Source organism: Micropterus salmoides, unplaced genomic scaffold (assembly GCF_014851395.1).
Source record: "Micropterus salmoides isolate LMB-PRFRI ecotype aquatic unplaced genomic scaffold, ASM1485139v1 Ms_hic_scaffold_6, whole genome shotgun sequence".
NCBI lineage: Eukaryota > Metazoa > Chordata > Actinopteri > Centrarchiformes > Centrarchidae > Micropterus > Micropterus salmoides.
Genome location: NW_024044348.1, coordinates 13,738,835 through 13,753,939, shown reverse-complemented (window position 1 = coordinate 13,753,939; position 15,105 = coordinate 13,738,835). Strand labels below are relative to the sequence as shown.

Below are 15,105 nucleotides of genomic sequence, written 5' to 3'. Positions count from 1 at the left end.
CAAAACGAAAACAGTTACTTTTTCCAGGTCAGCCCCTTGGTACACAACAGAGCTCCGGAGGATGAAAACGGCTGGCCGTGCCCTGGAACGGAAATTCACCTCCAGTGGCCTACAAGTACATCAACAGGCCTACCGTGAACACCAAAAATCATACTGCAAAGCACTCACCACAGCCAGGTCTCAATATTTCTCTCAAAAAATCTCAGAGTGCTCTGGAAATTCAAAAAAGCTGTTTGCGTCAATAAACTCTCTTCTCAAACCTCCCATATATGCACATTTTGACACCAGTACAGACCAGTGCAATAGGTTCATGGACTTTTTCACCAACAAGGTAGCTTCAATCCGATCCAACCTTTCTGCCACAGTTTCACCCTCCTCCAAAATTAGTCCCACAAACCCATTAAAGACATTTTCTCTCTTCTCAGGCATTTCTCAGACAGAGGTGGAGAGGATCATAAGGTGCATGAAATCCTCCACATGCTCACTGGACCCTCTCCCCACATCATTATTAAAATCCAATATTACAGCCATCAGTCCATTGATCACAGCAATCCTCAACCAGTCACTCAAATCCGGTCAGGTCCCTCCAGTTCTCAAAACTGCAGTTATCCGCCCCCATCTGAAAAAGCCGTCACTTGACCCCGACATCCTGGCTCATTACAGACCCATTTCAAACCTGCCGTTTTTGTCCAAAGTCCTGGAAAAAGTTGTTGCAGCCCAACTCCACAATCACCTTCACATCCATAACATATATGAAAAATTTCAGTCCGGTTTTCGAGCAGCACACAGCACGGAGACAGCCCTGGTCCGCGTCACAAATGACCTACTTATGACTGCAGACCAGGGCTTACCATCTCTCCTCCTCCTACTGGACCTGTCGGCCGCCTTTGACACTGTGGATCACAACATCCTGCTTCACCGTCTCCAGTTTATGGTAGGACTTTCTGGGACTACACTAGGCTGGTTCCAGTCTTATCTCACAGCCAGGACGGAGTATGTGGCTCTAGGACAGTCCCAATCATCACCCCACACAGTCAGCTGTGGAGTGCCACAAGGGTCCGTCCTTGGTCCAACCCTTTTTACCATCTACTTACTACCCCTCGGTCACATCATCCATAAACACAAAGTTTCATTCCATTGTTACGCAGATGATACACAACTATACATAAAAATGGACTCTACACTCCCCTCAGCTCTGCCATCTGCACTTCAGGTTTGCCTGGAGGAGATAAGGGCATGGATGGCTGACAACTTTCTTCAACTAAATAGCAGCAAAACCGAAGCCATCCTGATCGGTACTCCACATCAAACCCAGTCCTCCTCCCTCAGCAGTATATCCATTTTTGGTCATCACATTCCCCTGTCTACTTCTGTTACAAACCTTGGAGTCAGACTTGACTCAAATCTCACATTCGACACTCACATCCGTCACCTCTGTAAGGTCTCCTTCCTCCACCTCAAAAACATCGCCAAACTCCGCCCCTCCCTCTCACAACTAGATGCTGAGAAGTTGATCCATGCCTTTATCTCCTCCAGGCTGGACTACTGTAATGCCCTCCTCGTCGGGATCCCTGGCAGGAGACTGCAAAAGCTCCAGCATATTCAGAACTGCGCTGCCCGGGTCCTGACGAGGAGGCGCAAATATGACCATATCACTCCAGTCCTGAAATCCCTCCACTGGCTGCCCATTCAATACAGAATTCAATATAAAATCTGTCTCCTTACCCACCAGTGCATACATGGAACTGCCCCTGCCTACCTCAGTGAACTCCTCACCCCACTCACCACCTTAAGAAACCTCCGCTCCTCCACCTCTACCCACTGCCTGCACCAACCAAGGACTAAACTCTCCACCATGGGAGACAGGGCCTTCCAGGCAGTCGCCCCACGGCTCTGGAATGCCCTCCCAGAGCCCCTAAGGGCCCCACAAACTCTGGAGGTTTTTAAGAAGGGCCTAAAGACTTTTTTATTTCAAAAGGCCTTTTAACAGTCATGGTTTTAAATTTTTTGTTATGGTGTTTTATTGCGATTGTTATTTTCTGGTACTGTTTTTAACCCCTTGTTGTTGTAGCACTTTGAGATTTCCCTGAAATGTAAAGTGCATTATAAATAAAATTTATTATTATTATTATTATTAATAATTGTCCATACTCTGTTGGTCGGGTACTTGGTTGTTAGTCTTCAGTGATGTGTTATGAACATTTGGCCAAGCATTAAGAAGTATCTAGGCCTATTTGATACATGCACCACTGCTACTATGCAAATGTCTTCAATCATCTTCTGATTGAGCTTGTGAATGCTTTTTTTATTCTTAACCTGCACCATAAGCAGCAGGCTATGTATGCTATTTGGGGTGAGAGAGAGTGACTGAGTAAGTGAGTGTGAGAGAGAGAGAGAGAGCGAGCATACGTCTCGGTAAATGTAACTTTCAGCGGACATCCCCTCTCACTTAGCTTCCCCAAAAATGTACCCTACCCCACGCCACTGCTATAACCACTACTTCCTGCATTAGAAAAAAACTTTGCAAGTGACTGTAATCCCCGCAGCATTACATTTCCTTTTAAACATTTTAATTATATAGAAGAACATGCATATGAGCCTACACATTTATTTCCACACTTGTAAACTTCCTATGAACCAAATTTAAAATGGAGCCAATTCGCTTGCTTGGGCCATGTGTAGCTCTATTAATTTGTGAAGACAATAGGCCTATACTATTCTAGTATCTGCCGACTGTGAGTAGATCTGCTAAGTTAAGAGCCTGTTTGAAATCATATGCACACACAGTTTACTCACAGCACATGTATTTATGTGGTGCTGGCTGCTCCACCCTCAGCAGGCAAGCTGGCATCGACCTTGGGGCAATGCGCTTGATCTTCGCGCATGCCTCACCTCTTAATGATAAAATGAGAAAACTGGGTCGGAGATGTACATTCCCACCAGAAATTGTGGGAAGTTAACATCTTCAGCTGAGCACCAAGACTTCCAACTGGGAAATCATCTCTAAATAAATCAAATGAGTTTCACAAATAGGTGAGGAGCCTATGGGAGACCCAGGTTTGCTCATGGGAGGAATGAACAAGTCTGGATGATTAACTGAGAAATGAATGACCTGCTCGTTTATCCACTAGAAACCTACTTGAGCAATCAAATGACTCGAAAATTAAATGATATTTAGTATGTTGAGTACCTTTATAGAGATTGATGTTGTTTTTCATTACTATTTATTATCTCTGTTCAAGGAGTTTCAGCCATTCCCCAGAGCAAAATCTGAAATTCTTTTTTTAACACTTCACTTTAAGACAAATCGTGTTGAGATTTTGCAGTCTTCTATCCAATCACCAGATAACTGAAAAAGTCATACTGTACTTGAAAGAAAAGATGCACAAGTGAACATTTTGCTTTAAAATATCTACAATGGTGCTTGAAACTCACACAGTTTGCAAAAGAGAGAATATGAGAGAGATGGAGAGAGAGAGACCCAAAGAAACCAACCATGCAATGCGTATTGAAAAGAAATGGTAGTCTGCCCTCAGTTATATTAACTCACCAGAGTTGGGATCGGAGTTGCCGTCAGCTTCAGTTCGCTTATCAGGGGAGGCCTGCTCGTAGAAGTCGTCCTGCGCCTGCACCAGAGGGAGAGGTTGTGTGAGGAGGGAGCCACTGCCTACAGGCTCGTGGTCCCCCAGACCGCTGTCACTGCAGCTCTCCTGAGAGCCATCCGGCAGGTGAAACGTGACGCGCCGCTGCGACTAGAACCAAGAGCACAAAACAGAGCCTCTGATGTTAGTGCTCTGCTCTGCCCCCTCAAAATGTTCACACTATTATTTTACATTGAGCTGAACAAGCTCATGCATACTGCTTGACACACTGATCAGTACTGCAGCGTGAAATAAGCAGCTTTCAGATTTTGTCGTAACGATGAAAACATTTACAAGTAAGAAAGGCAGTGATGAATAGAAGAGTTCATTTCCAGCTTTAGAAGACTGAGAATGATTGTAGAATAATAGGTCTATTTTGACTTGGGCCAAGTTATTGACGGGGAGGGGAGTTAACACATGGTAAATACAGTCACGTTTCACTGCACAATGACAACCAATAACAGCATGCAAATTAAACAGCATGCACTGTAACAAAAATTCAGCAAGGTGAAAAGTGAAACACTTGCGAGCCTTTTATTAAATACATAGTGTAATTAATGTCAGGCTTAATTAATGAAGGAATGAAATTGAAATTTCTAGATATTGGTGGCAGCATATTATCATTTCTATGAGGCTGCAGGGACATTTACAGCCAGATTGTTTAGTTTGTGTTGTCAGTTTGTTTGGGTGTTGGTCAAAGTCAAAGTAGCCTGCAGAGTTAACAGAAGTCGCCCCCAGGGTGTCCTTCTTCCCACATTCTGTACTCTCACTGAGAAGAAGAATTTCTTAACCCAGAAGTGTTCCTGGGACATGCCTTATAGCCCTTCTGTTGGAGATATGCATGGAAACAGACACACACACACACACACACACAGGAACACACCATCCTTAAAGCCATCCTGATTGAATTTCCAATTGTTAATTCCGAGTGTCTTTTCCCCTTGCTCTAATGACATTTTCCTCAGGCTTTTTCATAAGTCCAGACACAAGCCTCCAGCTAACCTTTCGTGAGCACAGAGAGGTCCCTGCCACATCCTTGGTGATGACAGACAGAGACGGGTTTTACAGTAATTATTGGCAAAAGCAAAGGTCACCCAATCTGCAGTCTAATGCAGATGACCTCATTATATATTTTAGAACTGCTCCAAAAGCATGCAACATTCAATTAACCAAAAAGGGGGAATAAAGAAAGAAAAAAAAATGTAATGGTGAGAGAGGTGAGGTGTGGGATTTGCAGGCAGACCTAGGAGACTGTGGGAAAAACAAAAGCTGGCATCAGATTTGGATGCATGGTGTTTAATTTTCATGAGGGAGGGTAGGAGGGATAGATATACCGACAGACAGCTAGATAGCTAGATAAATAGACAGATGCAATGATACTGATAATATTCAGCTGACTAAAGGGAAAATTAATTTAAATTACAAAAAAAAATGATGATGAAATTAAAGGCTGACATTTATGTGTCTGTGTGTGTTTGCTTCATTTATTAAATGTTATGGTTGATTTAATTATATATGCCTAGCTTGCTTGTTAGGCATTTTTGTTGTCAAAAAATAGTTGCAATCAACAGTTGAAGAAAGATATATACATAAATACCTAACCACCTTATTTGACAGTTGTGAAATAGTTCTCCCTCAAATCAAGCAATCTGATTGGTTCATAGAAGCAGTATAATGAATGTGTGCAACGGCCATGACGTCGAACACTGAAGCAAACCAAGAAATGCTACCCTGTGATGTATGTTGCATAGTAAATGCCATGCCAGGTGGGACTACTTTTTGTATTCATAAAAAAATGTCTATTGATAAAATAAAATGAAATTGTAGTGGGTCGATTACTTTCTTTTTGCTATACATGGTAACCGTTTAATAAAAGCAATAGCAAACGACAGGCCATGGAATATGCTTATTATATCACAGTTAAGGGGAACAACACCCCTAACTGCTAACTGTGATATAATAAGCGTAAACCATGGCTTTATATATATATATATATGTATATATATGTATATATATGTATACACATGTATATCTATAGTGCTTCCCACTTGCAGTCTACAATGAGCGCAGAATCAAGTACAATTAAATGTAAAGGTCTTGTAAAACAGTAGGAATCTGGATAAATGTCACTGTTTGTAATTATGAAGAGGCAGATGATCAGATGTGGCATTTTGAATGAAGATGATATAATGTGGGGGAGAAACAATTCCTTAGTTTGTGTGACAGCTAAAGTATGCTGCTTAGGCAATGCATATACATTTCACTTAAGGTAAGGCATGCTATTTTGTACAAACATTTTATAGAGAAAATGAACCCAGTGAACAGAAGGGTGAGGCAAGATTTGACAAGTTTGGAGTATCTGCACTTAATTAACAGTGGCTTCATATGTTTTTCTTCCTACTGATGCTAAGGAAGTTGGCCTTAGGTAAGGTAGCCATCTATTTGTTAGGTGCCCTAAAAGTGTCAAGCTAGCAATACTGTTACTGGCTTTGGTATATTTTGCAACATGTGAAAGTAGTATTCAATGTGCATATCTTGTATTATTAGAAAACCTGGGAAATGTGCTTCAACTGCAGATGATCAAAGGTATCATAAAGATGCTGTTAATCCATTTAACTGAGTAAGCTTTGATTAAGAGTAGTGCACAATCTACTGGAGCTTTTTTAAAGGTGTTTCCAAAAAGGTTTGTGATTAGTTCATGACAGTATCTCAAGTGCATGTGCATTAGCATAATATTAAGAAATTTAAACTACTCTTATTAATACATAGAGTAAATTAATACAAAAGGACCAAAAATGGAAGAAAAAAAAGATTTTAATTATCTTTTTTAATTTACATTTTTACATGTATACAAGATAGACAGATGATCGAACAAACAAACAACAACGAAAAGTACAGAACGATACAATTACACATTACACACAAACACATAACATATGAGCGTGATAAAAGGTACAGTGCCTAATTAATTACAACATCTTAGTTCTCACTTTATCACAATAAACAAATAATTTAATCAATAGTAACTTTGTAATTTTGGGGGATTTTGACTTCTAGTAGAGAACAAAAAATGGCTTATTATTGATTGGGTGTGTGCTGTCAAACATTGCTGGAGACTCTGTTTGGGAAAAGCTGAAGAGGTGATGAAATCAGACTCCTTTGATAAATATTTCAATATAACCTAGATTGTTCCCAGCAAAATCATTTATAATTCATCATTTCTAATTACTAAATACTACATTACGAGCTGTAAATAAAAAGGTCCACTTTTAAATTCCATGCACTGTCTGTGTGCGTGTGTGTTGTCCGTGGGTGTGTATGTGCATGTGTTCATTTGTGGGTTTAAGCATGTTTGAAGATATTTGTATTTCTCTGCTGCTGACAGTCACTTGTAGGAACATTAGCATAAGACCGGCTTAAACTATCCCTGCTGCCAGTTTACAAGATATTATGGCTTATCGCGCCTCCTAACCCTTATTATCCGCTTGTTTTTATAATTTGCCTGACCAAACACACTCACTTTAACAAACACAAAGCAAATAGCAGCATTTTGCTGCTGGAAGGTTTAATTCCAGCAAGCCTGCAAAATTATCAAGAATAGTGTTCGGCCTTGGGTTGTCATACATTAGAAAGGATACGATTTTAAGCAAACTGAAAAACAAAATTCTGACAGGAGAGAGTAAATGCTGGCTAGTGAAACATCAGTTGCAACTTTATACAAATTATGTTATTGGAAAGTGTGAAAGTGGAGATTTTTGACAAATAAGTCATACAATATCTTCTCCAAAGCTCAAAATGGGCAACACACTGTATCACTATTAAAATCTTTACTATCCTTACTAATTGTTAGAGAAGTAGGCAGTCGCAGTATTATAAATTAATTCAACTTCCATAAGTAATATTACTAACAAATACCGGATTTAAACTAAGACTTTTTTTAATGTAATAATTTAACCAGACGGCAAAAGTAAGATAAATAAAGCGGTTAGTCACCCTTAAAATGATATACATGGTGCCTTTTACCACGATAACACTGAGTATATTGACATGTTTCAGCACTGCACTGTGCTACTCGAACACACTTGAAACTCACAGTAAGTGTTTGAAATATACAGAATCACTGTGCAGGAAAGACTCAATCCCCATAGAACACAAAACTGATACAACTTTGGTTTTATGTGACAGAAAACAAATAGGGATAGGGCTTATGACTCAAAGCACAAGCTTTCTCTCTGCCTCCCTGTCTTTCTCCTCCTGAGTGTGACCATATGGAGCACAGTGTGCAAGTCAAGTCAGTTGTGTTCCAAATGAACAATACAACACTACATTTCTATAAGGCAGACGTTTAATGAGAAGAAGCACACACTGAGCAGACATGCACGCACACACAAACGCACACAAAATAATCCAGCCTCCTCACCCCCACAAATAATCTTATCTAACAGCAGTCTGACACCTGCGGTGAGAGAACACTTCCCGCGAGTCCGTTCTCACAATCAGACCACTGAGGGAGATCAGTCAACCAGGAAAACAAAACTCACAAAAAGATCTCTTTCTCTCTCTGCCCTGCTCTCTCACTCTCTCTGCTTCACTTGGAGACCAAAGGTGCTGTGCCATCTGCTGGCCACCTTCGAAAATACATTTTTTTCTATCAATAAAAGGCCACAAACATCATTGTCTTCTCTGTTCCACTGGTCATGCTGATTGATTTTTTCTTTCTCAGTCATTCCCTCTCTGTCTAACACCTTTGCACTGTTACTGTTGTACACTTGCCGAAACAACAAAATGACAAAGCCGAGTCTTGCTGGATGCTATTTACCCTTAAATAGAATAGTGTACGTCTTTTTGTGATGTTTTATAATGTTATTTTTTGGGGAAAGTACATTTCAGTGTCATGCTCTATTCCCCACAGTTTTCATCCACAACCCTGACAAGCTGTAACATTCCATAAAACATCAAATCAATTGAAACATTACTAGATGATAGACATTGCCTCCTGTCAACATAACATCCGGATTTCCTTTGGGATCATCCATAAGATGCATCACAATCTCAGTCGGGCAGGGCTCTATTTTGATGACACGAACACAGTCAAAAACAAGCTTTTCAAACAGCTTAAAAAAGATGAAAGACAGAGAGATAAAAAGAGTTCCCAAACTTGTTTCTGTAAGCAATACTCAAATAAAAAGTGACAAATAAATCACAATCTCACCCGTCTTTGATTCTGACTCTAATATTGACGTAGTCTGCTCCCGCTGCCTCTCTAGAGTCTAAGTCTGCTGCCTTCTGCTTTTCATCATTAAATCATAGCTAGGCAGTTCTGAGAAACATCTGCATTCTGCCAGATCTACAATGAAGCCCGATCAGTCACTCCCCCGCGCTTTGGTTCACCACAAAGACACACACACACACGCACACAAAGACAAACACAAAGATACATAAATCTAGTCACATCTGACCCATTTCCTAAATTGCAAGCTTAGAAGAGTGGACATGTAGTGTGTGTGTGTGTGTGTGTGTGTGTGTCTGTTATGTCTAACAGTATTGTGCTTTGTGTTAGTCATTTACAGAACACTTGCTTAGCATGTGCTTATCAGCACAGTTCATCATGTTGACTCTTTCTGCTCTAAATGATCTTGTGCAGACGTATGGATGCAGTATACAGCATGCGTGTTCATTTATTTCAACCATTTATTGTCTAACTGACATAGGAGACACTTTCTTCTCATTAAAAGGCATAAATCCACGTGTAGTCATACAGTATGTCGGTCACCAGACCCACACTCTCACTTGTCATCTTTCACAGGTGCTGTGACAAGCTCCCTTTGTTTTCTTTTCATCTGCCTACCACTCCCTAATTAACTCAGTTTCATCCTACTTTCATCCGTTAGCACAAGAATCCCTCCCCACAGTTTTTTGCTTGTTAAATAGATATTTGTGTTTTAGCCTAATTTACGGTAGTCATGCAAGAGATATCACAATTAAATAACAAAGAGTGTGAACAACATAGTAACACACACACACAAAAAAAACATTTCTTTTCAGATTTTTATAAAACTGATATTAAAACATTTCTTAAAATATATTATCACTTCATGAAAATATCAAGAATTTAAAACCTGATAAAGACATTAAATCTGCATTAATAGATTTTTTGGCCACCTGGGGGCAGCAACATGCTTCAAACACAACACTGACATGTTGCCAACTCATATGATAAATATTGTGAACGTGATAGCAGACACAGAGCGACATAAGACATGTGAATTTCTGAATGGGATAGTAATCCTCATTCTGTTTTTAGCTCTGTTTCAGTCTGGCTCTTTCGCTGCCAAGTGATCCACTATGTTCACCAACCGGTCTCCATCTTTGTCTGTCATTTTGTTTTGGACAGGTCGCGTACAATGGGTTTACTAGAGCATTTTTCATTAAAAACAGCCTATATAGCACACGAGGTGGCAGTATATTGCCTTGAGCAACAACAGAGCTTGAACTGAAAAAGAGGAACTTGTGTTCCGTGGGTCAGATGATTCATCTTGTCATGTTGTTTTAATTAAGTAGAGAAAACATAGTCAACAACATCATCCAACATGCTGAACTCATGATTAAACTTTGCCTGTGGCAAAAAATGGGGTTGGTGAAAATTTTAAGGACTCTAACTAAAAAGTTATGCAACAATATGGCGGAAATCCAAGTGACATGTTAAGCGCTTATGAAGCTCATTCACTTCTTCACTAAATAGCTTCTATCAATGTTAAATCTACTAAGTGTAGGATTTGACCCTGGGACACGATGACTGGGCTGAAAGCAACTCATCTAGAGTGGCTTTAAACCTTTGTAGCACAGGCCATAGGCAAGTGTCAAAAATACACTTACTTCATAGGCTGAAGAAACAAACCTTCTAGGAGTATATCTGTCGACTTCGGAAAAGCTCTCTAAATATCTGAAGTTAGTCTTAAACTGCAGCTAACACACATGGTGGTGGTTGAGCTAACCAAGTCTGGCACCACAGGCTGCCTACAGCTGAAAACATGATGAAATGAATCCACTGCCTAAGCATGTGTGTCTAACTTTTATATATAGAAGTTACATATGGTTACCCTACAAATCTTTGTAGCTCCCTATGGCCAGTTTACTCCACATCAGTGGTGAGCATATAGGAACAAAAATCACTAAACAGAATTTACCAGAACAGACTTCTTCAAGGGGATGACATTTCATTTATAATTGATGTCATCTTACACCACCTGGGGCTACATCTGGACATCTTAGGCTCATCTACTCTTTTATTCCTCAACCCTGCAGTGACCTCTTACCTTTTCTGATGGATTTCACCACCCTCTCCCTCTACATCTCCCCCCTCATCCTAACTTTGGTGTGCTGTTAAGTAACGCGACTTGGCTGAGTGAGAACTGTGAGGCAGGAGTAGCCTCAACCAGCTTCGCTCTGTGCCTTAAGCAGAGCTGAAGAAACCTGTGCAACTGCCACAGAGCATTAGCTACAAAGTTAACCACTACTGACTCACTCATCGGTTCTACCCTCCGCCGACATCCACAGCCATAAAATGAGAGACACAGCAATTCTTCTCTATGTGTGTCTCCTGCATCAGGATGAAGGATTTGACACTCAGAGACAGTTAACTACAGAGCAGAGCAGGCTAGGCCCTGAGCATTGAATGGGGGAAGCTTGATGTGTTTATGAGTTACAGTCCATGTGATCTTGGTGCTGCACTCAGCTGCAGACAGCGCACACTGAAGTCACTGTTTTGTGGCAATATGGAAGGTGTTGACTTTTTATTTACACACTACAAACCTTCAGTGTCATTCCACCAATAAAAGGAATTAGAAATATATATATATAATAAAGATAATCAAAATAAATAAAACACATTAATGTTGTAAAAGCTTCACATTTATTTGTACTCATGCAAAACCAAAGCATAATCACAGTGTATTCTGTGATTCACAATAACCTACAACCCTATTAGCTGTCATGAAATCCTATTTGTGATTCCATTACACCAAACAGGTACAGAAGCACACATTTGCTTAGTTGGATCTCTGTTTATCCTGAGGAAATAATGGCTATTTACACAGCCATGATTATCCAGCTTTGAGAGATCAAATGTAAATCGATGCAGCAGGGAGGTCTGGTTGACTTTGGCAAGTGGTGATCTAAATTTCTTGATTTTGCATGGCATTCTTTCAAAAATATGAGGATTGTGAGATTGTTTTTGTTTGTCTCCAGTACAGCAAACAAACAGATATAGCTAGATAATCTGACATTTCTTTGTTTATTTTCATTAATCGTATTAATGATAACAGCTGAAGGATAGCTCAGTATATTACAACATTGTCCAGACTTAATTCAGCATGTCCCTTCTATTTACTGAATGTAATGTCTGTAAAACTGAGTAACAGTATAGTTGTTATGTGTAATTTGTACCAGATGATTTTTGATCAACTTTCCTTCACCTAAAATTCGGGGCTTGGAAGAACACTATTCTAAAAAAGTAACTTAAAATTATGTTCTCAATGATGTAAACAATTAGCACTCAAATATATACATAGCTACATAATACATACATTCCTTGCCAGTATGTGCCTGTACTGTCACATTCATGTAGACACAAAGCAAAGTGAGCGGTGAATTTCTTAACTGTAGACTTAAAAAGACTGTTTCTTCTTTTTATATCCCATAGCACCATCCTTTCTTTTAGCATATCCTTGTTAAAAATCACTTGGATTTTATTTATTCGACTGTAAATGGAAACGAGGTATTAAGAGGGTGTTAATCTAATAAATTTAGGTTAGAAATATGCAACTAATCCACACGTTAAATTCATAAGCTTCCACATTATCACAATCTGTCATTTAAAAGTTGAATCCAACTGACTGGAAAATTAGTAAAGTGCTAAAACCTAATGACATGGACAACAACTGATCATTCTGATACTGCATCTTAAAGAGAATCTGTATGCATAGTAGCCACTGTTAAAAGGCAATGAAACAATAAAAGGAAATGTACAGCAATATCTCTCACTCCTCTTACCAACATTATTAAGTTATTATCTGAAATAAATTGAATAGCCTTTGCTTAATTGTAGACCACACTAATAGGAATGTTCCACTATGACCAAATTTGACTGTCACTAAAAGAGAAGGGCATTTTGTGATCTCTACTGTTAAATCACTTGACAAGGCAACTTAAAACCACTCCCAAAAGTAGCAGATGTTCGTGTCACTTGATGATGAAGAAAATGATAACAGAAGTGATGTTTAATGCTGAAACACCATGGCAGAGTGTTGACAGTGCCATCAAATATCACTATCGACACCCTGCACTTACAGTATGTGCAATCCATGATGGTGTTGCATGGGAATACACACTAAACACACTTGTGCATATGTATACTTTTTTAAATATATTTCGCAAGGGTATAATGTGCTGTATGGGTCCATACTGTACATGAACTCACAAAATTGCATTGCCATTAGGGCTGAGTAACGGGCAACCATTTCGCCAATATAAATTGTTTAATGCCTTGAAAATTATAGTAACATACAGTAAATATATAGTGTGACCACTACATATTTACATGAGCGCTACATAAAAAGATAGCTTACAAAAGTTACTTAAAATGACAAAGATTGCTGAGATCTACTCATTATTTTCTTGATGCCAGACTTGATGGCGCTTCTTATTCAGCATCTGAAAACAAGCTCTCTTACTGTTCTCTGCTCTGCTCTAATGCCGTCTCATCTCCTGCTCTTTTCTCCAACCACAACAATTATCACATAAATCTTCAAATAATTGAGATTAACTTTATATTAACTAGACAACTTGAGGAAAGCGAACCACCACCATCGATTTTGATGAGTTTCTATGGTTTCTCGACAGTTTCAGTGATGTTGGTTTTCATGTGGTCATTTGAGTGGGGCCCAGGGAAATAAAGTGGATCCCCTATTAAAATGTGTTTTATGACAAATTGTAGTGGTGTTTAGGGATGGGTATCGTTAGGATTGATATTACTGCACTGATCGGTTCAGTTCTTTATCAGAAGTCAAGTACTCTTACTGGTTCTTTTCATGAGTAATTAAAAATATATATATTATTTAAATAAATAAATAATTTTTTCATGGATTGGAATTTAACATTTTAAACATAGCTAAAACTATAACTAAATGCTGTTTCTAGAACAACAGTAATGTTTACAACAGCAAAGTCACTATACTCTATGCAATATACTGTAGGTTTGTGGTTATGTTTACATGTTTCTGCATGTTGAACAAGTGTATTAATGAAGTATTGGCTTTTTACTTTCAAAGGTTTTATTGCAGAAGTGTAGTTGTCATCAACTTGAGTAATCTTGGAGTTAACTTCACTTCACCTGGTTCACTTCTCCAGGGTGGCCTCTCTGCTCTGCTGACCACTGACTTTACTCACTGCGTGTGCATGTGTGTGTGTGTGTTTGATTAGGAGCTGACAGAGGGCAGTTCTATGATTTCAACAGAGATTTGCTGTTCACTATTTAATATTAGCATAATGACGGGAAAAGTAGGGTGGGTTGATGGTGATTTTACATCATTCTTTCTGATTTAAATGCGTCAGACTCGTACCTGTCAACATCAATGCAGTTTCCAGCACACCTGTAGTCAGTAGCAATGACAATGCTGTCACGGAAACACTGCTTTGGGGACTAGTTCCAGTGACTCCGCAATGTCATGCCATCCCATTGGCTGTGATTGTGATTTCTCTCTTTAAAAACATAGATTAGATTTTCAAAACATGAGTAGGAACACCATTACCTCACGAATTTTACTCCCAGAACAGAGTTTCCATGTGTTCTCACCCTTTTCCACCACTGAGTATGACTCTGGTTCTGCATAAACTGTTGTTCATGACCTGTACTTGACAAAATAAAGGTGGGCAAATATACGGTGAGGAGTGAAATATGCTATTCAGTATTTACATAAATCTGATTAGTTTTACATACAGCACACCCACCAAGTATGCTTGTGGTTTTGTGCTTAGTGAGATTAGTGCACTACATATATGTTCAATGTATGCATGAACATATTTCAAATTATTTGGTATAAGAAGGTGTATAAACTTGGCAAAATTAGTGTGTAGTAGTAAATTAGGTTTGCAATTTTTTAATTGAATGGCTTTACCTTAAAGCCTGTACTTGTCCCTGATTTAAATATATTATTATGGGATTTTTTGGGCTATAAGAAAAGGTTCCAGGGGTGATTTTAAAACAATTTGATACAGTTGTATACAACATTGATAACGTGCTATGACTCATCAACCAAATAAATTTCAACCATAAAATAAAACATACTGTAATAATGTACATTTTGTGGATAGCACACATTTTCTACGTGAAGTGCAGGTGAGAAAAAGACCTCCAGAGATACAAGCATGTTACCACAGACTTAAATTAACACACAACTATGTGTGC

General features: G+C 39.1%; 1 protein-coding gene across 1 annotated transcript in view; it reads right to left on the bottom strand.

Moving 5' to 3' along the window:
- LOC119890648 (protocadherin-9) overlaps positions 1 to 15,105 on the bottom strand; it is a 232,708-nt gene that overhangs the window by 82,562 nt on the left and 135,041 nt on the right. Inside the window, 1 exon segment of the mRNA XM_038702007.1 lies at positions 3,551 to 3,752. Coding sequence (XP_038557935.1) covers positions 3,551 to 3,752 — 202 coding nt within the window.